This window comes from Peromyscus leucopus, chromosome 6 (genome assembly GCF_004664715.2).
Source record: "Peromyscus leucopus breed LL Stock chromosome 6, UCI_PerLeu_2.1, whole genome shotgun sequence".
Lineage (NCBI taxonomy): Eukaryota > Metazoa > Chordata > Mammalia > Rodentia > Cricetidae > Peromyscus > Peromyscus leucopus.
The window spans coordinates 70,237,758-70,265,679 of record NC_051068.1 but is presented as its reverse complement, the minus strand read 5'-3'; the positions used below and the strand labels follow the sequence as shown (position 1 = coordinate 70,265,679).

The 27,922-nt window shown below is 43.9% G+C and overlaps 1 protein-coding gene across 4 annotated transcripts; it reads left to right on the top strand.

The window, feature by feature from the left end:
- Positions 1–72: 72 nt before the first annotated feature.
- On the top strand, positions 73–27,922 carry Prpf3 (pre-mRNA processing factor 3). Of its 4 annotated transcripts, none has more exons than XM_028856250.2 (17): positions 74–210; positions 480–626; positions 2,642–2,831; positions 4,828–4,958; positions 7,444–7,590; positions 8,650–8,733; positions 8,882–9,102; positions 10,855–11,161; positions 11,716–11,882; positions 14,750–14,829; positions 19,504–19,647; positions 21,240–21,339; positions 21,495–21,608; positions 23,254–23,372; positions 24,380–24,463; positions 26,056–26,117; positions 27,581–27,922. In XM_028856250.2, the coding sequence occupies exons 3-17, from the start codon at positions 2,687–2,689 to the stop codon at positions 27,725–27,727; spliced, it is 2,052 nt and encodes a 683-aa protein (XP_028712083.1). In that variant the 5' UTR covers positions 74–210; positions 480–626; positions 2,642–2,686; the 3' UTR covers positions 27,728–27,922. The 4 variants fall into 4 exon arrangements, 3 of the variants coding, with proteins under 3 accessions (XP_028712083.1, XP_028712082.1, XP_028712084.1); XM_028856251.2 differs by lacking the exon at positions 480–626 and adding an exon at positions 6,707–6,802 and having other exon boundaries at positions 75–210; XR_005091802.1 differs by lacking the exon at positions 480–626 and having other exon boundaries at positions 73–210; positions 24,380–24,473.

Below are 27,922 nucleotides of genomic sequence, written 5' to 3'. Positions count from 1 at the left end.
GGGCCTCGCTGCGCATGCGCCGCGCCGCCCGCGGCGGCACAGGGTTACCGCGGCTGCGCGGCCGCGGCCCCGCCCTCCCTGGTCACGTGCGATGGGGACCGCAGCGTGGCGGCGGCTGTGGCGGTAGCGACGGCGGGCCGTAGGGCGACCGGAAGGCTTCCGGTTCCGGTGTAACGTTCGGGCTCCGTCTCAGGGGCTGAAGTTTGTGAGGTGAGTAGTGGCCCCGCACCCCGAGAGGCTCGCCTCCGGTCCGAGCGGCTGGACCGGGCGCAGTCCCGGGGGAGGACCGGGCGGGAGTCCTGGGCGGGAAGCAGGCTGAGAGGAGCGAGCGCCCGGGTCTTTTTGGGGGGAACGAGTCCGAATGGGCTTGCTGGAGGAAAAGGGCGGGGGCGGGAAGAGCAGGGTGGGCAGACCGGTGCGGAGTTAGGTCGGACTCGGTGCGGCGGGGGCCAGTTGGAAAATCAGCCTTGGGGTTCCAGGGGCTTCGAGCTCGGTGGAGTAAGGGATTCCTTCGGAAGCTGGCGTTCTGCTACCTGCTCATTCATAAGACAGCGTTCTGCCTCCCTCGGCTCCCTCCAACCCCCCACCGGCGCTGCCGCCTCCCCGCTGTCAGGATTGAACATTTGGTTAGTGGCAACTCTGGTAACTGAAACTTTCTTACCCGTTGACTGTCTCGTTTGCACATCTATGAAGCATCGGGTCGAATTTGAAGACATCCATGTGTTGGCGTAGTGCTTGGGCGCACATCCAGTCTGATAACATGCTTCGCCTATTTGGATTTTGAAATTGCTTACACTTTGTAGCCTATTTTTCAATTGTAGTGGGTCCCATTAACATGAGCATTCTTGACTATCTTGATCTCTGCTGTATGTGTCCTTACATGCAGTAAGTATTCTGTTCGACAATAGTTACTTAAGTATTTATTGAATGGAATGCTATGTCAAATGTTCCCATTTTCTGGAATTAACTTATTCGCCTAAGGGCTTATAAATAGTGGTGCTTAGTATATATACTATCTGTTTCGTGAGCTTTTTTTCTCCGCTCTTGTTAGTGCTTGTGTTTGCTTTCTTTTTGATAGGCAGTAAGTATACTATCTCATGATGACCCAAAAAAACGCTATCACAGGATTATTCATAAAACGTGTTACTGAGGCACAGCCTTCCAGCTTCATTCATATCGAAGTTAATACTGCATAGTTGCAGATCTTATGAGAAATCAATCTGTCAAGAGTGTAGGAACTAATTAGACTGCATCTTTCTGTTTTATGACAAGGCCTCCTGTAGCCAAGGGTGAGTTTGGACTCTGTAGCCAAGGCTAGACCTGAATTCCTGATTCTCCTGTCTTTACCTCCCTTGTGCTGGGATTACAGGCTTGTATGATCTAGATGTCTTTAAACATCTTGGAAGGGACTGGAGAGATGGCTCAGTGGTTCAATTCCCAGCACCCACATGGCAGCTTACAGCTGCCTGTAATTCTGCCTCCAGGGGATCCGACACACAGGCATAACTTACATGTAGGCAAAACACCAATGTACATAAAATAAAAATAAATCAAGTAGAAGTGAAGTTTTCTCCATGCTTATGAGGATGTTTGAGATTTAAAATTTGTGTTTTATCCAAATGTAAGCATGAGTAGTGTTGAAATTTTTATACCAACTTGCGTTAAATAGTAGAAGTTTGTTGTGGAGAGTTTAGCACTAATAAGTAAAAGAATAAAAGTGAGCCGGGCGGTGGTGGCGCATGCCTTTAATCCCAGCACTCGGGAGGCAGAGGCAGGCGGATCTCTATGAGTTCGAGGCCAGCCTGGGCTACCAAGTGAGCTCCAGGAAAGGCGCAAAGCTACACAGAGAAACCCTGTCTCGAAAAACCAAAAAAAAAAAAAAAAAAAAAAGAATAAAAGTGAGAAGGGAGAGAATTTGAAAACATAAATAGCCTTTTTCTGAGTTTAGGGTTTATTCTCATTAAGTCAGCTGACAAGTCCTATAGAGTACGATATTGAGTTATCGATGTATAGAATGCACACCACCATGAATAACTACAGAGAAATGTGACAGCATTCTTAAGGATTAGGAGATTTTAACACAGGAGGACTGACTTGGATAAACCCTCTTTTGCACTCCCTAGAAAAGTCTTAGGTCAGAGCTGGGTTAGAGAGTGCCTTCCAGAAGTAGAAGAAATAGTGAAGTTGACTTCTAGATTGATTCTTTAAATGTTCTGTTTGTCTGTCCTTTGTATAACAGGGTCAGGAGTTAGAACTCATTCCTCAGACTAGGTTATTCCTAGTTTGTTTATTCTTCAGATAGCATTGATGACTAATACTGACTTAGAGTTAAAACATCAAATGAGTGAGGCATGGTGGTGTATTCCAGAGCCCCTCACTGGGCAAGCAGAGGCAGGAAGAGTGCGTGTTAAGTTCTGCATGAGCTGCACAGTGAGAACCTATCTCAAACACCAAGAAAGCTAATGGGACAGCTTCCCTCTGCCTTGAAGCTTGGTTTTTGGGGAAAGCATTTCCCTCCCTATGAAGTGTAGTGACTAGGGATTGAAAATCGGAATGGGGAATGCACTCCTTCCTATGCTACTAACTAGTATCCTGACTTGTTTATTTCCCTTTCTCTGACTCTTGCTTGGTTTATTTTTAGGTGTAGTATTTCGTCCCATTGAGCTGTCATTCCCCCCTCCCCCAAATGGCGCTGTCTAAGCGGGAGCTGGATGAGCTGAAACCATGGATAGAGAAGACGGTGAAGAGAGTGCTGGGTTTCTCAGAGCCCACGGTGGTCACAGCGGCATTGAACTGTGTGGGGAAGGGCATGGACAAGAAGAAGGCGGCTGGTATGTACCCTTCTGAGTCTTCTGACTTAAGCGGTGAATTCATTCCAGACATTGACTTGAACTTCTCCAGATTGTCTCATTAGGAGCAAATCAAAGAAAGGTCAGAACCTTAAAGTTAAAGTGAACCTCTCCTCGCCCCCCACCACACCCCTTTTGGTTTGGTTTGGTTTGGTTTTGGGGGACAATGACTCCTATGTAGCCTTGTCTGGTCTGGAACTTGCTGGGTAGACCAGGCTAGCCTTGAACTCAGAGATCCACTTGCTTCTGCCTCCTGAGTGCTAGGATTAAAGATGTGTACTACCCCCTTCCCTTTTTTTTAAAGACAGGGTCTCATGGAGCCCAGCCTGGCTTCCAACTCACTGTGTAACTGAGGATGGCCTAAGACTTATTGTTTTCATGCCTCTGCATGAACAGTTCTCAACCTGTGGGTCTCGACCCCACAGGGGTCACATATCAGATATCCTGCACATCAGATATTAACATTATAATTCATAACAGCAAAATTACAGTTATGAAGTAGCAGTGAAATAATTTTATGGTTAGGGGTCACAGCATGAGGAACTGTATTTAAAGGGTCCCAGCCTTAGGAAGGCTGAGAAGCATGGCTGTACATCCTCAAGTCTGGGCTGTGAGCATGCACCACACCTGGCTTATGCAGTGCTGGAGGAAACCAGGACCTAGGCAAGCACTCTACCAAATGAGCCACGTCCTTTCCTTGTTTTTTCTTCTGTTACAATGGGAAGAGTGTAAACAACCAATCTTTTTCTCTCTCGTTATTATTTGTGGCACATAATGAATCACCATACCAAGTCACATAAGTTTGCTTAGGAAACACTCTGCAGTCAAAGAGCCTGATGTGATTGACATCTCAGAGTGTGGAAGTCTTATCAGGTGCAGGGAGGTGGGTTTCTAGTAGTCTTCCATGATTTGTTGTGTAGGAAAAGTTAAGGTGATATTTATCTTAAACCGTTTTTAGGGTGCTGGGGATTGGACCAAAGCCCTGTGCCTGCCAAACAAAGTACTCTTCCACAGAGCTACATTCCCTGCCTTCATCTTCAACTTTGATACTCAATTTAAGCAGATTTCTCTGGCTAAACTGCTTTCTGCTCCAAAAAAATTAGAACCTTTTACCTCATATAGCAGAGTCATTAAGTATATCAGAAACTGGGAATACCAAAAAGAAAATTATTTACTTAGTTATTAAGAAAACAGGATTTCACTATTTAGCCCTAATTGGCCTCTGTCTCCTGAGTATTGGGATTAAAGACATATGTTATCATGCCTAAAACTTTTTATTTTTTATGTGCATGAGTGTTTCATTTACATTTATGTATATGCCCCAGAAGTGTGCAGGTAGCTAGCAAGAGTCAGATGGAGTTACAACAGACAGTTGTGAGCCTCTACGTGGGTACTGGGAATCCAATGTAGGTGCTCTGGAAAAGCAGCTCATGCTCTTAACTGATAAACCTTCTCTTGAGCCCCTACAGTTTATGGGGTGTGTGTGTGTGAGAGAGAGAGGGAGGGAGGGAGGGAGGAGGAGGGAGGGAGGGAGGGAGGGAGGATGCCCTCAGAGGGATTAGAGTCCCCTAAGGTCATAGGCAGTTGTCAGCAGCTCATTGTGGATTCTGGGTACCAAACTTGGGTCCTCTGCAAGAGCAATATCTTAACCATTTTTCTAGTCCCCTACAGAGATGGCTCAGTGGTTAAGAGCACTGGCTGCTCTTGTGGCATACCCAGGTTCAGTTCCCAGCACCCACGTGTCAGCTCACAACCGTCTAACTGCAGTTCAAGGGATCCAGTGCTGTCCTCTGGACTCCTCGCTCATGCAGCAAGGTGACCTGGGCAGTCAAAGCATAAGATTACCTTAAAAATAAAACCTTTTCACTTCCTATTATTTTTTTCTCCTCTCCTATTCTAGTTTGTTGTTTATTACATGTTTGGTATTGGACTATATACTATTACCTTTTCAATCTTTGACCTCTTTTTTTCTTGCCAGATCACCTGAAACCTTTTCTTGATGATTCTACTCTCCGATTTGTGGATAAGCTGTTTGAGGCTGTGGAGGAAGGCCGAAGCTCTAGACATTCCAAGTCTAGCAGTGACAGAAGCAGAAAACGAGAATTAAAGGTAGGTTGCGATCACTATCTAATAAACTCAGGAGTATTTGGAATAAGAAATGTGCTGAGCTTACCTGCTTACACTTTGACATCTACTGTTAGAACACCTAGTGTTGGGGCTAGGGTTAGAGCTCAGTAATAGAGTGCTTGCCCAGCATGCATGAAGCCCTGGGCTCAATCCTAGTACTGCAACAAATAAAAAGTTAAAAATAACAACCAAATAGAACACTGAGTGTTCAAGAGGGATCCTCAGACGTTAAAGTAGAGGGGTAGGATTAGTGTTATCACCATCTTTCGGTTATGAGCACAGTTTATTTGAAATAGTCCAAAGAAGTAATTGGTAACTTTGTCCTTTCTTTCATACATCGTTTAATTCTCAGCATTCCCTCTTTACTACTCCCTATAAATTGATTGCTCTAAGAATCTTGGGTTGCTTAAAGTCTAGTAAGTTGCTTCAAGATGTCTCCACTGCTTCCTGACTGTAGATTCTTGCTCATTAATAGAGATTTCTGTTTAATGTACTTGTAGATAAGAGGCCTGAAACCAACTGCCGTGTAGTCTACATTTGTTGTGCGCCCTGTTGAGGGTCACTGACTCCAGGAGCAGGATGTGTAAAAGAGTTAGAAACGCTCCCTTTATATTCTGTGGTTGCTGTGCAGTCATGGCTTTGTTATTTGGAGCAGTGATCTCTTATCTCAGTTCACTAATGTAGCCAATTTCTCTGTCTGACTTCCCTTTGTCTCTCTTGGATTTTTGGTTGGTTTGTTCTGAGATAGGGTCTTACTATATAACTAGCTCAACCTTTCCAGGACTGTGATGCTCCAAGTGCTAGGGTTACAGGTGTGTACCACCATGATCAGCTTGTCTTTGTTTTTAATAAGCTTTCTTTTGATTATGGATTTTTTAAAGATTCATTTTAAACTTTTTATTTATGTATGTGTATGCACACAGGTGCCCATAAAGGTCAGAAGAGGGTGTCAAATCTCTTGGGGCTTGAGTTACAGGTGGTTGTGAGCCACTACAGAAGTGCTAGGAACCAAACTAGTCCCTGGAAGAACAGTACTCACTTTTAACCTCTGAATCATCTCTCCAGCCCTTGTTTGGGATTTTTGAGACAAGATCTTGCCACCAAGCCCAGGCTGACCTCAAAATCAGAGGTTCTGGCGCAGTCTCCTGAGTGCTGAGATTCTAAGCACGTACCATCATACTCACTATAAAGTGTTTCTGATACCTTGAATATCGGTTGCTTGTCATGAGACACAAAAAAATATAGGCAGTGTCTTCCTGGGGCGCGTGGCCATGTTATTGGACCAAGAAATAATAGAAATTCCTTTCCCTTTTGTTTTTATGGCATTATAGAGTGATCAGAGAAATCAGACATAGTCCTTGCCTTAAACCAGTCTGCAATGTAGAAGTGAGGAGTTGCCATAAATCAGCCACAGATCATAAAATCCGAGTAGCAGTTTTGTATAAATGTTAGAGCTGATTATAGAATTTCAGACTCGTGTTAAACTTAAGAGGGATGCTTAGTCCACATACTGTACAGATCCACACAGTAAAGATTATGTTATGATAGTACATGCCACTGTCAGTGCCAAGCTCACACTCTGAATGAATTGACTACATTGGGTGGGAGAGCAGAAATGGTTTCTTGAGGGAGATGTCTAGAGAGCATGGGATATGGGTCCCATTTTTGGTCCATTCAAGTCCCCACTCCACACAATATATTATGGGAGAGTCCTTTTTCTTGAACTGTAGGAGTTCCAGGAAGCGCTCGCCCCTGGCTGAGGATATGTCCTTGCAAAACACGAGCCCTCCTAGTGAAGAGGGGATGTCACCCAAAGCCTACCACCGGTGTGTACATTTGCTTTTTCCCGTTGTCCCTTCCAGTTGGCCACTCTTGGTCCTATTAAATTCATTTTGCAAATTAGTCAACATATTTGAGTTCCCATTGTATGATAAGAAGAAAATGTTATTGGGGAATACTAAAAAAGATCAAGCCTCTTTTCTGGAAGAACTTAGATTTTAATTGGGAGAAAGTACTACCTAACACTTGGCAAACAGTGTCAGCAATGTAGTAATGTAATCTAATATGAACAAGCTGTAAGTGCCTAAGAGGATGTGAAAGAACAGTTTGATCAGAGTGGGATGAGATAATGAGGAAAACTTCCTGGAGGAGGTGAGTTTTAGACAGGATTTGTGGGAAAGGATTTGGAGAAAGAGCACTACAATGTAGGCAGTAGCATTGGTGAAGATCTGGAGATGGGAACAATTATAAGAACGTGGGGATGCAATTTGCTTGAATGGGATAGAAGAATGATGAAGTTGGGTGAAATGGTCCACTTGGTGGAGAGTCTAGAAGACCCTTCAAAGTTATTTAAAAGATTGTGTCGTATTCCCCTGGGAAAACCACAAGGTGCTAGTAGGGTCGGGATGGTTCTCCCCTTTTCCCCTGGAGAGGGATACAATTCTTCTTTCATCTTGGGTTCCTCTAGGAGGTGTTTGGTGATGACTCTGAGATCTCAAAGGAATCATCAGGAGTAAAGAAGCGGCGAATACCCCGTTTTGAGGAGGTAGAAGAGGAGCCAGAGGTGATCCCCGGGCCTCCATCAGAAAGCCCTGGCATGCTAACAAAGCTCCAGGTTAGTTAAAAGAAGCAAAGTGATTTTGTGAGTTGAAAACAAAAGGCATATGGGTCCATGTTCACTGAGAACTTGATGTGAATCAGTGTTAACCATTTGGGGAACTTTTATTTCCTACTTTATATTTTAATAGTTCTTGGTTTGGTCAGAAATAGTCCAGCTCAAGATGATTGAAATTGTAATGATTGAGCAGCTAGTGTGTAACCTCACTGTTTGCCCAATTGTCTGCTTCATGATCATTGGGAAAATTAATGAAACGATAGCCCTGGGCTTGACTGTGTCCTTTCTGAGACAAGATCTTACTATTTAGCCCTTGCTGGCCTGTGATTCAGTGATCTGCCTGCCTCTACCTCCCAAATGCTGAGATGAAGGTCTGTGCCAACATGCCTTCCTCTGGCAAACATAATTTTTAAAAAGTAATACATATTTATTTTATTTTATGTCTGTGTGCCTAAGTACGTATGTGTGTACCATGTTCATGCAGGAACCTGTGGCAATCGGAAGTGTCAGATCCACTAGAACTAGTTAGAGACAGTCGTGGGCCACCGTGAGGGTGCTGGGGACTGATCTCAGGTCCTCCACAAGGGCAGTGGTGCTTCAGCTCCTAACCGTCTCTCCAACCTGCCCCCTTTAATGTAATAATTTGGTAGGAAGTGTGCATGCACTACTTTCTCCCTTTTAGATTCTTGGGAGGTTAAGATATTAGTACTTTCCAACCTAATACAGGCAGGAGGTAGCACAGTTCTAAACTCATATTGTCTGAGTCTCAGTCACTATAATGTGGACTACCTAATATACCAGTCCTACTTTGGGGACAAAAGATTGAAAAACTCTTGTGCTAAATGTGTATAGGCTTATCTTTACTAAATTTTCTAGTCTATGGTGCAGGGTGTGTGTGTGTGTGTGTGTGTGTGTGTGTGTGTGTGTGTGTGTGTGTGTGTGTGTGTGCGTGCGTGCGCAGACATTCACGAACTCTTAGGTCTAGTCTAGAACTGAATGCTTTTTTATTGGAAACATCGATTGGAGAAATTAATCTTCCAATTTTCCTCTGGAGAACAGATCAAACAGATGATGGAGGCAGCGACACGACAGATTGAGGAGAGGAAAAAACAGCTGAGCTTCATCAGCCCCCCTACACCTCAGGTACTACGTCCAGGTTACTCGGAAAAGAACAGTTAGCACAGATTTGTTGTCATTCAGTCCGTGAGAGTCCAGAAAGTGCCACAATCTACCATGGTATGTATATATCTGTGTGCTATCTATCTCAAACCCTTTAATCTCTATCTTATAGCCAAAGACACCTTCTTCTTCCCAACCAGAGCGACTTCCAATTGGCAACACTATTCAGCCCTCCCAGGCCGCTACTTTTATGAATGATGCCATTGAGAAGGCAAGGAAAGCAGCTGAACTACAAGCCCGAATCCAAGCCCAGCTGGCTTTGAAGCCAGGGCTTATTGGTAATGCCAACATGGTGGGCCTGGCTAATCTCCATGCCATGGGCATAGCTCCACCGTGAGTATCTTTCACAGAATACTTTATCACTCCTGAAATTTTGTTTATTTATTTATTTATTTATTTTGGTTTTTTGAGACAAGGTTTCTCTGTGTATTCCTGGCTATCCTGGAACTCGCTCTGTAGACCAGTCTGGCCTCGAACTCAGAGATCCACCTGCCTCTTCCTCCCAAGTGCTGGGATTAAAGGCGTGTACCACCACCCCCTGGCTCACTTCTGAAATTTTAGGAGTAGTAAATTAAAGGAAATTTACTTGAATGTTACTGATTCCCCCCAAAGAACATTAAATAATTTCTTACCATTTCGTATTTTTAATATGTAATCTAAATATCAATTACATTTATTTTTAGCTTTGTTACAGATATTGTTGTCTGTTTATAATTGGTGGAACTAAAATAATAGTTTTCAGCTACTATTGGAGGTAAGAATAGAATCAGGTTTCTGGAATTATCACTCAAGAGCTTTAGCCATTACACAATATTGAGTGAGACCAGATGTTAGACTTGGGTGAGACGTGGCAGCACATACCTGCAATTCTATTACTCAAGGAGGGAGAGGCAAGAAGAGTGAGGTAAATATGAATCTAGCCTAGTCTACATAACAAGTTCTAGGCCAGCCAGGACTACATAGCAAGACCCTGTCTCGTTTGTGATTGGTCTGGCATCCTAAGACTGATTGAAGAATTTAGGAGCAGATGTTAGAAATGTCTCCCAGTAGTAGAACATTCGGCTAGCATGCAGGAGGCCCTGGGTTCTTCATCCATAGTACCACCATCACCACCACAAAAACAAAAGTGGGGCGGGGGCTGGGGAGATGGTGGCTCAGCAGTTAGAAGCACTGATGTTCTTCCAGGGGGCCCAAGTTCAATGCCTAGCATCCACTTGGCAGCTCACAATTGTCTATAATTCCAACTCCAGGGGACCTGACTCTCTCACACAGACATACATGTAGGCCAAGCACCATTGCATATGAAATAATGGGGGTGGCTTAGTAGTTACAAGCACTTGCTGCTATTCCAGAGGACCAGGGTTTGGTTCCCAGCACCCAGATGGCTAATGGCCATCTATAAGTCCAGTTCCAGAGGACCTGAAAATAAATTTAAGAAAAGAAAGAATTTAGGAATAATAAGACTAGATAACAAAATTTTCTCACATGATTTTAGAATTAATTTCATTTGATTATGCCCTGTATCCAGATACTCAGTTTGATAAAGTTTTTGTGGACTTTTTCCCTCAGTGCTGGGGTTGGAGCCCAGGGACTTGAATGTGCTAGTGCTCTAATAGTGAGATACAGCCCCAGCCTGATTTGTGTTTTAGCTAAAAAAAAAAACTGAACTAATTTCCTTTGTTTTTGTTACTGTTTTCTTTTGAGCTTTATTTATTTTACATGTATGAGTGTTTTGCCTGCATATATATCTGTGTAGTACATGGGTACCTGGTGTCCTCAAAGGTCAGAAGAGGGCATTGGATTCCCTGGAACTCAAGTTACAGACCGTTGAACACCAAGAGCATGCTGGAAAAAAGCCCCAGTCCCACTGCTGGAGCAGCCAGTGCTCTCCACTGCTGAGCCATCTCTCCAGTCCCACCCTTGATGTTTTTAAATCAGATTTTAGTAAGCACTAAGGGGGTCAGTCGACTTCCCTTAGAAGTACTTTACACAGTTGTCTTTGTAGGCTGGTTTCTCTTATTTCCTGTGGGGTTTGCTTGCTTTAATGTTCCGTGTAGGATTTATTTCTTTGTGGACTGTTTTCAGGAAAGTAGAGTTAAAGGATCAAACTAAACCTACACCCCTGATCCTGGATGAGCAAGGTCGGACGGTGGATGCAACAGGCAAGGAGATCGAGCTGACGCATCGGATGCCCACCCTCAAGGCAAACATCCGTGCTGTCAAGAGGGAGCAGTTCAAGCAGCAGCTCAAGGAGAAGCCGTCAGAAGACATGGAGTCGAACACCTTTTTTGACCCCCGAGTTTCAATCGCCCCCTCCCAGCGCCAGAGACGCACTTTTAAATTCCATGACAAGGGCAAATTTGAAAAGATTGCTCAACGATTACGGACAAAGGTAATTTAGAAGTTAAGACGCTGTCAGCTTCCGTATTTTGGGGAATTAGATATATAATTTAAAACAATGAGTGATTGATTTAAGTGCTATTTTCCTAGAATATTTGATGTTTAGCATATTTCTCTTCCTGACTACTTTCTGCTTGTATAGAAATTTTTCGCATAGACTGACAGTTGAGGAAAACAATGTAAAAACATTGTCTTGACTTCTTTTAGTGAAAGATAGCCTGGTGTTTAAGTTTACTACATAAAATCCATGTACTTAGGAAAGTTGAAGTGACTGCATAGTTAGTGAAATTGACCTTTTTGTCTTCTCAGAGTGAGGTGGTGTTCATAGAATTCCACTAATGCGTATCTGCTGCAAACACTGTAGAGTGAAGGGAGAGGGTAGAGTGAACGTGTAAATAAAAATAAAGCAGAATTACTCTCTTTCAGAAGTCATGAATTCATTGTATTGGATATAAAGATTTTAACAAGGGGGATTTTTTAGATTTGTGACACTAGACTTTGCATTGCTCCAGCTTACCTTCCTGTTTTGTGTTATCTTGCTTTTAGGCTCAGTTGGAGAAGCTGCAAGCAGAGATTTCACAGGCTGCTAGAAAAACAGGCATTCATACTTCGACTAGGCTTGCCCTCATTGCTCCTAAGAAGGAGCTAAAGGAAGGCGATATCCCTGAAATTGAGTGGTGGGACTCGTACATCATACCCAATGGCTTTGACCTGTGAGTTTGTTAGTTCCTACTAGAAAGATGGTACATACTCGTTAAATAACACTTTAAATCCAAAGGAAATAGATAACTGCACAAGCATATATTCTCAAACTTTCTTGAGTTATTTTTAGCTTTTGGGGTTAGTGTACCAGAATCAGATAAATAACACAAGAGTGAGTGTAGAACATGTATCTACTTCTGTACTTTTGCAGTGCTGGGAGATGAACTCAGGACCCATTTTCTTTTGACACCTTTTAGGGTTTTACATTTTTTTTCCTTACTGTATTCTATATATTTTACATGTTTGTAAAGATCCAGTTATAGGGCTAGGGACCCAGTTCAGTGGTTGAACTTGCCTAGTATGTAGAAGGCACTTGGGTTTGATCCCTAGAACTGCAAAAAAAGAAAAAAAAAACAAGAAGAAAGGAAGGGGGGAAAAGACCATTGGCTTTTTTCCCCTTTGTGTATGTGTGTGTGTGTGTGTGTGTGCGCGCGCGCGCGCGCGCGCGTGCATGCATGCATGCATGCATGCATGCATGCATGTGCACATAAAAGCGCATGTGCAGGTGAGCACATGCCACTGCACATATGTAGAGGTCAGCGGCAATTTATGGAGTCAGTTTTTCTCCCCACATTGTTGAGGAGGTCTCTCTTGACTTCCACTGTGTCACAGATAGGGTTCTGCCAGCCTGTTTCTTCCTCTACTCCCATCTCGAAGGAGTGTTGGATTTCAGGTGTGTGCGGCCACAATTAGCTTTTTCCCCTAGACTTATCTTTGTTGTATGTGTGTGAGCTTTTTGCCTGCATAGCTTGTAGGCGTGTGTATGTTCACCACGTTTGCTTAGTCGAGGCCAGAAGAGTGTCAGATGCCCTGGCCTGGAGTTAGAGCTGTTTACAAGTCATTGTGTGGGTGCTTGGAACTGGACCCAAGTCCTCTGGAAAAGCATCTCTGTAGTCGTCAGCCCTCTTGCTTCATTTTATAACTGATTTCTTTCTTTGTTTGTTTGTTTGGGTTTTGTTGTTTGTTTTCATTTGGTTGGTTGGTTTAGTTTGGTTTTGTGGTTTTCCGAGATGAGGTTTCTCTGTAACAGCTCTAGATGTCCTGGAACTCACATTGTAGACCAGGCTGGCCTTGAACTCATAGAGATCCACCTGTCTCGGGCCTCGCAAGTACTGGGATTAAAGGAGTGTTCCATCGTGCCTGGCTTTATTCCTTTTATTTTGCAGCTCCCCTACCCCCACCCCAGGGGATCTCACTTATGTAGCCATGGCTGGCCTGGAACTCAAAGATATCCACCTGCCTCTGTCTCCTGGCATCTTTTTGAAGTATTAGTAATTGAACCCAGAACCTTACATAGTTTAAGTAAGTGCTTTATCATTGAGCTATATCCCTGCCTAGTTCTTAATTAATGGGTGAAATAATAAAGCTTTATTAGCATAGACTGGGGAGCTTGTTCAGTTGGTAAAATACTACTTGCTGTTAGGCATTAGGACCTGAATTCAACAGTTAAAAAGCCAGATATGGGGACTCAGAAATTAAGAGTACTTGTTGCTCTCCCAGAGAACCTAGGTTCAGTTCCCAGCATCCACAAGGTGGCTTACAACCACCTGCAATTTCAGCACTAGGATATCCGACTCCCTCCTCTGACCTCTGTAGGTACCGACACATGGTGTACATATATACATAAATGCATGCAGAACACAAAGCACATCAAATAAAAACTAAAACAAAGCCAGGCGGTGGTGGCGCATGCCTTTAATCCCAGCACTTGGAGGCAGAGACAGGCGGATCTCTGTGAGTTCAAAGCCAGCTTTGTCTCCAGAGTGAGTTCCAGGACAGCCAGCACAAGAGCCAGGCATGGTATAATGGTAGAAGCCAGCAATCGCAGCACGAGGGAGGACAGGGACAGGAGGATCCTTCTAGCTACCGGCAAGCCAGTCTAACCAAATAAGCAAGGTCTAGACTCAGTAAGTGTGGAGTTGCCTCAAAAAAATAAGGTGTCAAATAATTGAAAAAGGCACTCGGTGTCAACCTCTGGCCTCCCCTCATGTGTACACACACACACACACACACACACACACACACACACACCATAACATACACGTGAACATGTACATAGACAAAAATTTTGGAGAACTTTGTTCATCATTCTGATATATTACTTTAGGAGTGTGTGTCTTTTTTTTTTTTTTTTTTTTTTTTTTACGGTTTGTCAGCCTGTTTCTTAGTAACTCCTTGTTACTAATAAGAAAATATGCTTGGAGCCGGGTGGTGTTGGCATACATCTTCAATCCTAGCACTCGGGAGGCAGAGCCAGGCAGATCTCTGTGAGTTCAAGGTCAGCCTGGTCTATAGAGTGAGATCCAGGAAAGGCGCAAAGCTACACAGAGAAACCCTGTCTCCAAAAACCAAAGAAAATAGCTTGGGACTGGAGAAACGGCTCCAGTTAGGAGCGCTGGCTGCTCTTGTAGAGAACCCAGGTTCCGTTCCCAGCACCTGCTTGGCAGCTCACAGTTGTTTGTAACTCCAGCTCTCTGGATCTGTGTAAAGGATCTGGAGCCCATACACATACATGCAGGCAAAATACCAGTGTACATGAAATAAAAATAAATCAGAAAAGGCAAATATTCGGCCTGTCAGGGTATTAGGGTTCATACCGAGATTAGGAATGACTAGTACAGAGAACATGTTCACCTTTTTTGAGACCCTTTTTTCTCAGTTTGAAAATAATGTGTAACCTAAGTACCTGGTATAGATAGTATGTAATAAATACACTAGAACACATAGAGAACAGATATTTTTCTCATTGTGTCCCTAGGCTAGTCTTGATATCATCTCTACCCACATATCTTGTTTTTTCTTCTTCCTCCAATTTTAGTACAGAGGAAAATCCCAAGAGAGAAGATTATTTTGGAATCACAAATCTTGTTGAACATCCAGCCCAGCTTAACCCTCCAGGTAATGTATATATTATCTAATAGGGTATGATTATCCAGTATTACAGATTATGATTCTAGAGCAGCATTAGCCAATAGAACTTCTTACAGAATGGATGAGTTCTTTAACTGTACTTCCCAGCCTGTGGCCACTGTCCACATGTGATTGGTGTACACTTGAAAACAGAATCATTGCATTAATGAAGCTGAAAGCCTTGTACTGAGTTAAAGAGTACAGCCTGCTAATGACTCCTGGGCAGTGTGGAGGTCAGTGGTCACCAGATCACGGCCTCGTCTGCAGTTGGCATCGCTGGTAGAATCACAGGTTGGACTATTGTCATTATGCCGCTTCTACAGCCACTGAAAACTGTCCACCTGTCATCGTTTTGGTGTGGCTTTTATTATTTATTTATTTACTTTTGTTTGTTTGTTTGTTTTAAAGAAAGGTCTTTCTCTGTAGCCTTTCTGGCCTGGGCCTCACTGTGTGGACCAGGCTGGCCTGGTACTTGTAGATATCCTCCTGCCTCTGCCTCCTGAGTGCTGGGATTAAAGGTGTGCGCCATCGGGCCCTCACTCTTCCCTTTCTTTGGTTGTTTTTCTATCCTGGCTTCCTTTAGCATTGTTAGCATTCAAAATCTAAGTCTTGGGATGCCCTTCAGACGTACTATTCCATTACTTATGCTGTTTGTTACCAAGTGCAAGCCTGTTTGTTCCTGTGCCCTGGTCAGGGTCAGGGTGTGGAGTGGAGAAGAGTCTGCTGGAGACGCAAAGATGTCCTAGGCTGAGAAACTGAAAAATGGGAGATGTGTGCTAATTCATTCACTCACTTCCCCAAATCATCACGAATTTCTTTGGGCAATTTTCCTAGCAATGGCCGCCATGTGGGTATGCATGTAGACACACAAATGCCACAGCACTCATGTGGCAGTCAGTGTATAACTTGTGAATCACATGTTGCTGGTCCCCACTTGTGATCTTTGGCTTTATTCAGTTTTTTTCCTTACTTTTTTTTTTTAAATTAGTAAAAGTCCGTTAGTTCAGTCAAAAGAGATAGGTAGTTTAACCAGGTATGTTAGTACATGCCTATAAACCCACCACTGTGGAGATTTGTGATTCAGTGCAAGTATGGGATACGTATGAAGACCCTGTCTCAAAAAGGTGAGATTTTTTTGTTGTTTACTTGAGTAAAGTGTGTAGTTAGTGTAAGGTAGAGACAGCAGAGGTTGTGGTTGCCGCTGTTTCCCATGGTTGAATGTCTTCAGTAAGTCACTTGGAGCATTGAGAATTTTCTCATAGAACAGCTGGATAAGCCTTCTTTAAAAGTTAGGTGCTTACTGAGACCTGGCAGTGGTGGCGCACGCCTTTAATGCCAGCACTTAGGAGGCAGAGGCAAGGTGGATCTATGAGTTTGAGGCCAGCCTGGTCAATGGAGTGAGGTCCAGGACAGCCAGGGCTACACAGAGAAACTCTGTCTCCAAAACCCAAACAAAAGTTCTCTGCTTTCTAGCTGGGCATATGGCATATGCTGTTGTAATTCTAGCATCGAGGAGGCTGATACAGGTAATTGCTTCCAAGTTTGAGGCCAAGCTGGGCTGCATAGAAAGACCCTGTCTCAAACATGAAAAACCAGAAGAGAGTTAATGTAGATCCTAAAGGATTTTAATTCTTTCCCAGGATGAATTGAGATAATACCGTAGTGGCAAATTCACTTGGCAATAGTTCCAATATGTTTATAAAAATATATTGACACCATAAGATAAAGGTCAGATATCTCTTGTCTAAAATGCTTGGGGCAAAAGTGTTTCAGATACTAATTTTTCATACATTGAGGTTTGCATAGCATTGAACATTTCTGATGTGGAAACGTGAAACGTATTAGTAGTAGTCAAAAGGTTTTCATTTCAAGGGCAAGAGGGTAGCTCATCAGGTAAAGCATTTGCTGCATAAATGTGAAGACTGGAGTTTGGGTCCTAAGTGCCTGCATAAATAAATGCCCAGCAGGTGTGCGGGCCTGTTTGTGGTCCCTAGGAGGCTGAGATGATCTCCAGAGTCTTACTTCGTAAAGTGGAGAACAGTCAGAGAAGATACCAGTCGACTTCTGGTGTACACACACACAGCAGACTCGTATGGATGTGCATGTGTGCCCCCCTAGATTGGATCCCCAGCCCTGTATAAACCACATGTGATGCCATACACTGGAATTCCAGCACTCAGAAAGTAGAGAGACAAGAATATTAGAAGTTGAGGTCATCCTCAGATACATGCCGAATTTCAGACCAACTTATGTACACAAAACCCTGTTTAAAAAAACATTTTGGATTTTGGAGTATTGAAGTGTTTAGGTATTAAGATTAGGGACATTCAACCTATAATACAAGTTAAAATCAGGGACTCAGCTTCATCAGAGTCTATTTAACTGTCATAAGTATGTATCAGAGGAATGTGAGTTTTTTTTTTTTTTTTTTTTTTTTTTTTTTGGTTTTTCGAGACAGGGTTTCTCTGTGTAGCTTTGCGACTTTCCTGGAACTCACTTGGTAGCCCAGGCTGGCCTCGAACTCATAGAGATCCGACTGGCTCTGCCTCCCGAGTGCTGGAATTCAAGGCGTGCGCCACCACCGCCCGGCTGGAATGTGAGTTTTTGTTTTTTGGTTTTTTTTTAACTGTTGAGTAAGCATGTTTTGAGAGTAAAGGGAATTTTATTTTATTTTTTTTTAAGATTCATTTTACCATCAAGCCCATTGGTTCAGTTGGGTAGACTGTGGTGTCCGTAAAGATTTATCTTTTATTAAGAGTGAATTGGGGGGCGTTGGGGATGACGCTTTCCAGTGGAGAGAGCAGCGATCTCTGTAGCAAGTGCCAGCCTGGGTATGTGAGTCCTCAAAGCTACACAGAGAAATGTCGAAAAAAAAAAAAAAAAAAAAAAGAGTGAATTGGGGGTTGGGGATTGAGCTCAGTGGTAGAGCGCTTGCCTAGCAAGTGCAAGGCCCTGGGTTTGGTCCTCAGCTCCAGAAGGAAAAAAAAAAGAGTGAATGGAAGAGTGAATGGGCCAGGCAGTGGTGGCGCACACCTTTAATCCCAGCACATGGGAGGCAGAGGCAGGTGGATCTCTGTGAGTTCGAGGCCAGCTTGGTCTACAGAGTGAGATCCAGGAAAGGCACCAAAATGACACAGAGAACCCCCCCCCAAAAAAAAAAAAAAAAAAAAAAAGAGTGGTGTGTGCGTGTGTGTGTTGTGTCTGTTTGGAGGTGGTATGTATGTTCAGATGTCCTCAGTGGTCAGAAGCTGGAGCTACAAGTGGTTGTGAGCCACCCAATGTAGGTGCTGTAAACCAAACTTGGGTCCTCTGTAAGAGCATTATGCACTTTTTGTTTGTTTTTGAAGACAGTTTCTCTGTGTATCCTTGTCTGTCATGGAACTCACTCTGTAGACCAGGCTGGCATCAAAATCACAGAGATCCACCTGCCTCTACCTCCTGAGTGCTGTGATTAAAGGCAGACTTTTTGTTTGTTTGTTTGTTTGTTTGTTTGTTTTTGTTTTTGTTTTTTGAGATAGAGTTTCTATGTTTAACAGCCCTGTCCTAGAACTTGCTTTGTAGTCCAGGCTCGCCTCTAACTCAGATCCATCTGCCTCTGACTCCAGAGTGCTGGGATTAAAGGTGTGCACCACCATGCCTGGCATGGTGCACTTTTTTAAAAAAAGAAATTTATTGGGCTGGAGAGATGGCTCATGGTTAAGAGCCCTGTCTGCTTGTCCAGAGGTCCCAAGTTCAATTCCCAACACCCATGTGGCAGCTTATAACTGTCTGTAACTCTAGCTCCAGTGTTTTTGACCCCCTCACATAGACATAAATATAGGCAAAATACCAAAGAACATAAAGTAAAGATGAATTTTAAAAAAAATTATTTAGGTGTGCGGGAGAGGGGTTTTGGAGTGTGTGTGTGTGTGTGTGTGTGTGTGTGTGTGTGTGTGTGTGTGTATGCCATATATATTTTACTCTATATACATACACACACACATATCTCCATATATATGGAGACAGAGCAGGGGTGCTTTTGGAAGCCAGGTCCCCTGGAACTGGAGTTTACAGGCATTTGTGTACTGCATAATATGGGTACTGGGAATTAAACTCAGGTCCTCTGGAAGAGCAGTAAGTACTCTTAACCACTGAACTCTAGCCAGCCCCTTCCACAAGATTCCCCCCCCCCATTTCCTAGTACTAAAATTGAGGTGTTGTTTGTATAGTGGTTAGCATAGCTTCATTCCAAAGACAAAATTTATTGTTATGTAGGTTAATGGTTTTTAAATTGTATTTCATGGAAACAGCAAAGTTCAGAAAGTAGGACTTGAGTGGAAATCTATATACTTTTGCCTCTCCCAATGCTTACCCAGGGCTACTGTTTACACATTTGGTAAAAGTGTTCAGCTGCAAACATTATTTTTGAGAGATTAATACTTTTACTTAGTAAAACATAACTGTATTGTCCCTCTCATCACTTAAAAATGACTACTAGGCCAAGCACAATGGATGCCTGTTGTTCCATCAGTTTTGAGGTGGAAGCAGCAGGACTCTGAGTTCAAGATCAGCCTGGGCTATAAAGCAAGTCTGTCTGACCTCCTCCTCAAACGGTTCTTCTCAATGATGGGTGCTCACCTAACTCCCTCTGTAGTCTTAGGCTTTCATTTTTCTCTCTCATAGTCGACAATGATACACCAGTTACCCTTGGGGTCTATCTTACAAAAAAGGAACAGAAGAAACTTCGGAGGCAAACGAGGAGGGAAGCACAAAAGGAGCTCCAGGAGAAAGTCAGGCTAGGTCTGATGCCTCCTCCGGAACCCAAAGGTGCGTGTCTGGCTGGCCCTGCTGCCACTGGAAAGTCGGTCAGTCAGTCCTTTTTCCACCCAGGGGCACTTGAACTGGGGGTGGGGGGTGGGGGTTTTTTTTCTGAATCATTCACAGGTTGTTGTTGTTGTTGTTGTTGTTACTATTTTTAATCTATGCTGTGTTTCCTTATGACAGATTGACACATTCTGTTACAGAAGTCATTTAGAGTTTATTTTTAAGCATTATTTGCTGTATTGACTCCCCAGAGTTTACTGAAAGGATGCTAGTCTTAAAATTCATGAAGACAGCCAAGCGGTAGTGGCACATGCCATTAATCCCAGCACAGGCAGAGGCAGGGAGATCTCTGGCCAGCTTGGTCTACAGAGTGAGTTCCAGAACAGCTAGGGCTACATAGGAAAATCTGTCTAAAAAAACAAAATAAAAATCATGAAGATAATAGTTGTAGTATTTGTGGGACTTTATACATAATTCTTAGTATATAGACAGGCATGACAGCACTGGTAATCCTAGGTCTTGGGACAGTGAGACAGGAGGATCTCATGTTCCAGACTAACCTGTATTATACAGGAAGTTCCAGGCCTATCTGAGCTGCATAGTGAGACTCTATCTCAAAAAAGGAAAATGGATGGTATTGCGTGCCTTTAATCCCAGCACTTGGGAGGCAGAGCCAGGAGGATCTCTGTGAGTTCGAGGAGGCATAGTTGTGAACACCTTTAATCCCAGGAATCAAGAGGCAGAGGCTGGCCTCGTCTACAGTCTACAGCCATGGTTACATAGAAAAAGACCCTGTCTCATAAAAATACAAAAAAAAGGTCTTTTCAAAAATGAACAAATAGAAATACAGAGCTGAGCGTGGGGACATTCATCTGTACTCCCACTACGTGAGAGTCAGGGGCTTGGGGGTGGGGAATTTGATGCCAGCCAAGGCTGTGTAGGGAGGCCCCGTCTCAGGAAAACAAAAGTAGAGACTAGAGAGACGGCTCAGTGGTTAAGAGCACTGGCCACTCTTGGAAAGGACTTCGGTTCAGTTCCCAGCAATTCCCGATGGCAATTTCAAACCATCTCTAACTCCAGTTTCAGAGGATCTGATGCCTTCTAGACTCCATAAACACTGCACACATGGTGTGCTTATATACACACAGGCAACACATTCCTCTACATAAAATAAGACTAAAGTCTTTTGGGGGGTGGGGGCCAGTTCCAGACAGGGTTTCTGTGTACCCCTGGATGTCCTGAACTCGCTCTGTAGAGAGATCTGTCTGCCTCTGCCTCCCAAGGGCTGAGATTAAAAGCATATGCCACCACTACCTGGCTTATAAGGTTTATTTTTATTTTTTTTTAATGCTGATGAATGAATTTTTTACCATGCTTTTTCATGGTAAAATAATATACTGAATTTTTTCAGATAGTTTGACCTTCTACAAAATCTGAGTTAAGTGAGTGGGATTTTCAAGGTAGAAACTATTGTAGAAAGTGAGTTTTGAGTAGAGATTTGAAATAAGCAACGTTTGTGTGCAGAAAACAACAACAAAATTGTCCTACCTAGAGAAAACACTTAGGAGATTGATTGCTGTCCTCTCTCCGTGTAGTGCGAATCTCAAATTTAATGCGAGTATTAGGAACAGAAGCAGTCCAAGACCCTACGAAGGTAGAAGCCCACGTCAGAGCTCAGATGGCAAAGAGACAGAAGTAAGTGTGGTGGGTCGGGGCAGGACACTGCCTTTGCAGACCCGCCCGGGTCGTATTGGAGGGGAGGGGGAGTCCTCCGTTGCTCTCTCTCTCCCTTAGCCCTGCCTCTGACCTGCAATGCCTTTCTCACTTGGATGTCCTTCCTGTCACGACAGAGCGCACGAAGAGGCCAACGCTGCCCGGAAACTTACAGCAGAACAGAGAAAGGTCAAGAAAATTAAAAAGCTTAAAGAAGACGTTTCACAGGGCGTGCACATATCTGTGTATAGGTAGGTGTCCACATAGACAGCTGTCCCTAAAGTTTGTGAGTTTTTTTGAGACAGGGTCTCTCTACATAGTCCCAGCTGTCCTGGAGCCCACTGTGTAGACAAAGCTGGCCCCGAACTCAGATCCACCTGCCTCTGCTTCCACAGGCCTGATAGTAAAGGAATGCTCCATTACACCCTCTTTGCACCTGAATTCTCAGTGTTTTCCCAATGCTTAAGGCACAGTCACTATGGTCTTAAAGCATACCTACCACACTATCCATCCTTTGTGAAGTATAAAATACCCACTGAGGTGGCTTAGTGGGTAAGAGCACCGACTGCTCTTCCAGAGGTCCTGAGTTCAATTCCCAGCAACCACATGGTGGCTCACAACCACTTGTAATGAGGTCTGGTGCCCTCTTCTGGCCTGCAGGGACACATGCAGGCAGAATACTGTTTACATAGTAAATAAATAAATCTTTAAAAAAAAAAAATACGTAATCTCTCTAGAAAGCATTAATTTTTTTTGGGGAGGGGAGTTGGAGACAGGGTTTCTCTGTGTATTTTTGCGCCTTTCCTAGAACTCACTCTGTAGTCCAGGCTGGCCTTGAACTCACAAAGATCCTCCTGGCTTTGCCTCCCAAGTGCTGGGATTAAAGGCGTGGACCACCACCGCCCAGCTGAAAGCATTAATTTTTGTTTGGTTGTTTTTGTTTTTGGAGACAAGGTTTCTTTGGTAACGGCTCTGGCTGTCCTGAGCTTTCACTTTTTATTCTTCAGTATTCTGTCTTCATGCTGAAGTACTGTAGTAAGCCTTTCATCCTCACCCCGGAATATAGTTTTCCATTTGTATTGATTTCATGTCTTAATTTTATTCTTCTAGGTTAGCTCATGTGTGCCTTCTATTTTGTAGATGTGCATATTTCTATTAACTTGTTTTTTATCTGAAGTGGTGCATTATTACAAAACTGGTGTATTCATATTAACATTTTTGGACCAGATGGGATGGTGCAAACCTGTAATTCCAGCACTTTGGAAAAGCAAGATAGTTTCGAATTTGAAGCTAACCCGTGCTAGCAAGTTTTGGGCTGGTCCAGGCTGGAAAACAACAAGACAAATGCTAATAAAATAGAGGAGCACTTACTGAAAGAGTCCCCTCCCTGTTCTCTTATCTCTTAGACCACTGTCTGTAGGTAATTACGACTTACAGTTTTTGATGTCTCTGCCAGAAAAATTTCATCAATTTCATCTACAGTATAGGCATCTAGAGGGGACAGAATTTAATGCTTTTTATACTTTCTGGAACAATAAACTTATAAATACTTTTTGGATGATAGTAAGTACCTCTCCTTCATTCATAGAGTAAATTCTAACTACTTAATATGAAAAAATAATGGACTAGTACTTGGGAGGCAGATGCAGGCAAATCTCTTGAGTTCAAGGCTAGCTTGGTCTACATAGTGAGTTCCAGGCCAGCCAGACCTACACAATGAGATCCTGTCTTCAAAAAAAGAAAGAAAGAAATGTATTTATAGGAGAGTAGAAATAGAGTTCTGTGTTTAAGGTCTTGACTTTAGAAAGATGAACATTTTAGATCCCTCTATTTGACATTCCCTTCAGGCAGCTTTGTTGGTAAACTGAAGATGTAACTAAAATTTCCCTCCTCTAGAGTTCGAAATTTGAGCAACCCAGCCAAGAAGTTCAAGATCGAGGCCAACGCTGGGCAGCTGTACCTGACCGGGGTGGTGGTGCTGCACAAGGATGTCAACGTGGTGGTGGTAGAAGGGGGTGAGTGTGCAGAGAAGGGGGTGAGTGTGCAGAGCAGGAGGAGAAGGGGGTGAGTGTGCAGAGAAGGGGGAGAAGGGGGTGAGTGTGCAGAGCAGGGGAGAAGGGGGTGAGTGTGCAGAGCAGGGGGAGAAGGGGGTGAGTGTGCAGAGAAGGGGTGAGTGTGCAGAGCAGGGGAGAAGGGGGTGAGTGTGCAGAGAAGGGGTGAGTGTGCAGAGCAGGGGAGAAGGGGTGAGTGTGCAGAGAAGGGGGTGAGTGTGCAGAGCAGGGGGAGAAGGGGGTGAGTGTGCAGAGCAGGGGGAGAAGGGTGTGAGTGTGCAGAGCAGGAGGAGAAGGGGGTGAGTGTGCAGAGAAGGGGGTGAGTGTGCAGAGCAGGGGGAGAAGGGGTGAGTGTGCAGAGAAGGGGGTGAGTGTGCAGAGCAGGGGAGAAGGGGGTGAGTGTGCAGAGAAGGGGGTGAGTGTGCAGAGCAGGGGGAGAAGGGGGTGAGTGTGCAGAGCAGGGGGAGAAGGGGGTGAGTGTGCAGAGCAGGGGAGAAGGGGGTGAGTGTGCAGAGCAGGGGGAGAAGGGGGTGAGTGTGCAGAGCAGGGGGAGAAGGGGGTGAGTGTGCAGAGCAGGGGGAGAAGGGGGTGAGTGTGCAGAGCAGGGGGTGAGTGTGCAGAGCAGGGGGAGAAGGGGGTGAGTGTGCAGAGCAGGGGGTGAGTGTGCAGAGCAGGGGGAGAAGGGGGTGAGTGTGCAGAGAAGGGGGAGAAGGGGGTGAGTGTACAGAGCAGGGGGAGAAGGGTGAGTGTGCAGAGCAGGGGGAGGGGCTGTCCCGAGGGGAAAGGGGGAGAAGTGTGGGATTTAAAGATGTCCGTGAGTCTGATGTTTGTCCGTTTCTTTGTGTGCTGGAGGAGAAGGCCACACGTTGGTTCCCAGGGTTGGTTCACCTACCCAGCCCTGTCTGAGCATAGACAAACTCGGAGGTTCTTTCTACTGTAGTCTTTATAACTCTCTCAAATTCTCTTTCCAGGCCCCAAGGCCCAGAAGAAATTTAAGCGTCTCATGCTACATCGGATAAAGTGGGATGAACAGACATCTAACACGAAGGGAGATGGTGAATTGGGGTTAGAAGGGATTAAATGGGAGAGCGTGGGAGGCGGGGGAATAGTTCTGTCTGTCCCTCTTTCACCCCTCTGAAATGCTCTAGTGTTCGAGAATTTCAGACAGACTTACTTGATTTTGTTTTGCTATGTTTTTGTGAGACAAGGTCTCACTGTATAGCTCTGGCTGACCTCAGTCCTAATATCCACCTGCCTCTGCTTTCTGAGCACTGGGATTAAAGGGGTGTGCCACCCTGCCCAGCTAGCCTGACTTACTTAGACAGTACTGCTAAGTGCTTATGCAATATTTATTGCATTGTCATACAAACCAGTATTAAAATTGTTCTTTTACATATCCTTTAAGGATTTCCTCCCAGCTGGCTTCTCTCTCTGTCTTGATTGTAAGTTCTGGTTACAAGAGTATATTTAAAATCAGCAAGCTATGCATTCATGTATACAGTGTCTATCCTGTATTATTCTTTAGTCAAAAGTTTCTTATTAGCTATGGCATGGTGGTCCACACATGTAATCCCACCACTTAAGAGGATTTCCTGGGCCGGGCGGTGGTGGCCCACGCCTTTAATCCCAGCACTTGGGAGGCAGAGCCAGGTGGATCTCTGTGAGTTCGAGGCCAGCCTAGGCTACAGAGTGAGTTCCAGGAAAGGCACAAAGCTACACAGAGAAACCCTGTCTCAAAAAACAAAAAAAAAAGAGGATTTCCTGGGAGCTCAAGGCCATCCTGAGCTATGTAGCAATTATAAAGCAGCCTAGGCTACATGAGTTCCATCTAAAAAAAAAAAAAAAAAAAAATTCCTGTTTTTAATTGCTCAAGAGCTACTGGTATCCACCCATAACCCAGCACTCAGAATATGGAGGTAGGAAGATCTTGGCTTTGAAACTACTGAGGACACATGCCAATTTAACACAGATATGGACTGCATACAGAGACCCTGTCTTCCCCTCCCCACCCCCCCAAAAAATTTAAAGTATTGCCTGTATAAAAACAGATTTTCAGAAAGCTGTTGTTGAGCAGCTCCCTACTTTAATCAGGAAAACATACTTTGGGTTTTATTGTTTTGAGACGGGATCTAACTATGTAGCCCTAGTCGGTCTGCAACTTTGTATGTAGACCAGGCTGGCCTCACTCAGCAGAGGTCTATCTTCCTCTGCCTCCCAAATGCTAGATTAAAGGCATAGGTCATCATGCTAGGCCCCAGAAAAGATAGTTTGGAGCTAGCACTGGAGTTCAGTGGTTAAGCATTTGTCTGCCATGTTCAAAGCCCTGGACATTGGGCTGGGGGGCGGGGCGGTGAAGAAAGAAAAGATACTGAGTGAGGTTTGATTGCTGAAGCTTGTAATCCAGCATTCAGTAGACGGAGTCAGGTGGGTGGTCTCAAATTGAAGGCTAGCTGAAACTACAGGCCTTAAAAAAAAGAAAGAAAGAAAAGAAAAAAGCCTGGTGGTGGTGGCACGCTCCTTTAATCCTAGCATTGGGCTTGGAAGGCAGAGTAGGCTATCTCTGTCAGTTGGAGGCCAGCCCAGTCTATATAGTAAGACCCTGTCTCAACAAATAAAACAAAGATTGAGCTTTTTTTGTCTTTTCCAGATGATGAGGAATCTGATGAAGAAGCTGTGAAGAAAACTAACAAATGTGTGCTAGTATGGGAGGTTGGTAATCTTTGTAAAATGGTGAAGTAGAAAGTTAGCTGGAACATTTAGAGCTATTTTTAGTATATACCAACTGAAAAAAGTATGGAAAATGCTGGTATTAGGAATACAGATTCTCAGTTGGAAATTACATATTTCCAAGCCTGAACGTGAGAGGGGAGTAAATTATGTGCCTTCCCCCCAGGTGTAGTGAAACATGCACTAGATCTAAGAATCTGATGGCGGATGGGTGGGGCCTGGGAGTGTAACCCAGTGACAGGGTGCTTATCTAACATGCATTAGATCCCGAGTTAGAGTGTCAGCTTTGATCTGAGTCAGACAGTGTCAGAGTCCATTGCCGGAGCTGTGAAATAGGGGTGTTATTTGATCTCCCTGATTGGTTGGTGTAGTTGAGAATAAATTAAAGCAAGCCCAAATTCAACTCCCTATACTCACATTGGGGGTGCTTATAACCTCCTGTAACTCCAGCTCTAAGGGGTCTGACAGGTATCTATACTCACTTGAACACATAAACACATTTTTAAAGAAGATGGATATATTTTTGTGTATGTGTGCTTTGCCTGCATGTATATATATTTGTATGTATCTACATCATATGCATGCCTTAAATGCCCATAGAAGCCAGAAGAGATTGTCAGATCCCCTGAAACTGGAATTAAAGATGGTTGTGAGCCATGATGTGGGTGTTTGGAACAGAACCTGGGTCCTCTGCAAGAATAGCAATTGCTCTTAACTCCTGAGACATCTCTCCAGCCCCCAATTTCTTTAATCTTTAAAAAAGAGTTTTTAAGGCTAGTAAGTAATGTTACTCAGTATAGAGTGCTTGCCTTTCATGCCTGACACCATAGGTTCAATCCCCGGTACTGTAGAAACAAAACCACAAAAGGTGTTTTAGTCTCTGGTTCTAAAAACAGTAACAACAAAGGAAAAAACAAAACAAAACAGAAATCCTTATATATAATAATGCAAATATCTAAGACATAGGGTTATAATTTTTTATCATAGAATCATATTTCAGTAAGGCATATTGCTACACAAATGTTATTAGGTATTTTAAAAGAATATTATGTCAGCTGGTCAGTGGTGGCATACACCTTAAATTCCTGTGCTCAGCAGCAAAAGCAGGGGGATCTCTGTGAGTTCAAGGCCAGCCTGGTCTACAGAACAAGTTCCAGGACAGCCAAGGCTACCCAGAGAAACCCTGTCATGGAAAAAAGAGAAAAAAGACTATTCTGTCTATTTAAGTAAGTTGAAGTGGTAGAGCGCTTGCCTAACATAAATGAGGCACTAAGTTCAATTCCCAGCACTGGAAAAGAGGTAAAATAGAAAGCTTATTGAAATTCTTGTCTCTCCTGGCATGATGGTGCATTAGGATGCTAAGGTAGGATTTCAACTTCAAGGGCAGTGTGGTCTAGTAGCAAGTTAGACTTTTCAAATAAATAAAAGTTTTGCTTGATACCTAGGGTACAGCCAAAGACCGGAGCTTTGGAGAGATGAAGTTCAAACAGTGCCCTACAGAGAACATGGCTCGTGAGCATTTCAAAAAACATGGGGCTGAACACTACTGGGACCTTGCACTGAGTGAATCTGTGTTGGAGTCCACTGACTGAGACTACTGCTAGCCCTGGATCTCCTTCGCCTTCGTCTCTTCCGTCTTCCCACTTCCCAGCCTTCCCTCACCTCGTGTGATCTCAGAACTGTGCCAGGCAGTCGCGGGGGCAAAGAGACTACCTTGTTTACCCAGTCAGCCTGGTGCTACCCCTCAACCTTATGTGCATATGATTAAAGAGTTATTTTTAAACTTA

What these genes read in the sequence shown, in the direction of transcription:
- Prpf3 (XM_028856249.2), top strand. Translation starts at nt 2,687, where the DNA reads ATGGCGCTGTCTAAGCGGGAGCTGGATGAGCTGAAACCATGGATAGAG. An exon ending in ATACCCAATGGCTTTGACCT is followed by an intron (nt 11,883 to 14,749) that starts GTGAGTTTGTTA and finishes CTCCAATTTTAG; the next exon opens with TACAGAGGAAAATCCCAAGA. An exon ending in GCCTCCTCCGGAACCCAAAG is followed by an intron (nt 19,648 to 21,239) that starts GTGCGTGTCTGG and finishes CTCTCCGTGTAG; the next exon opens with TGCGAATCTCAAATTTAATG.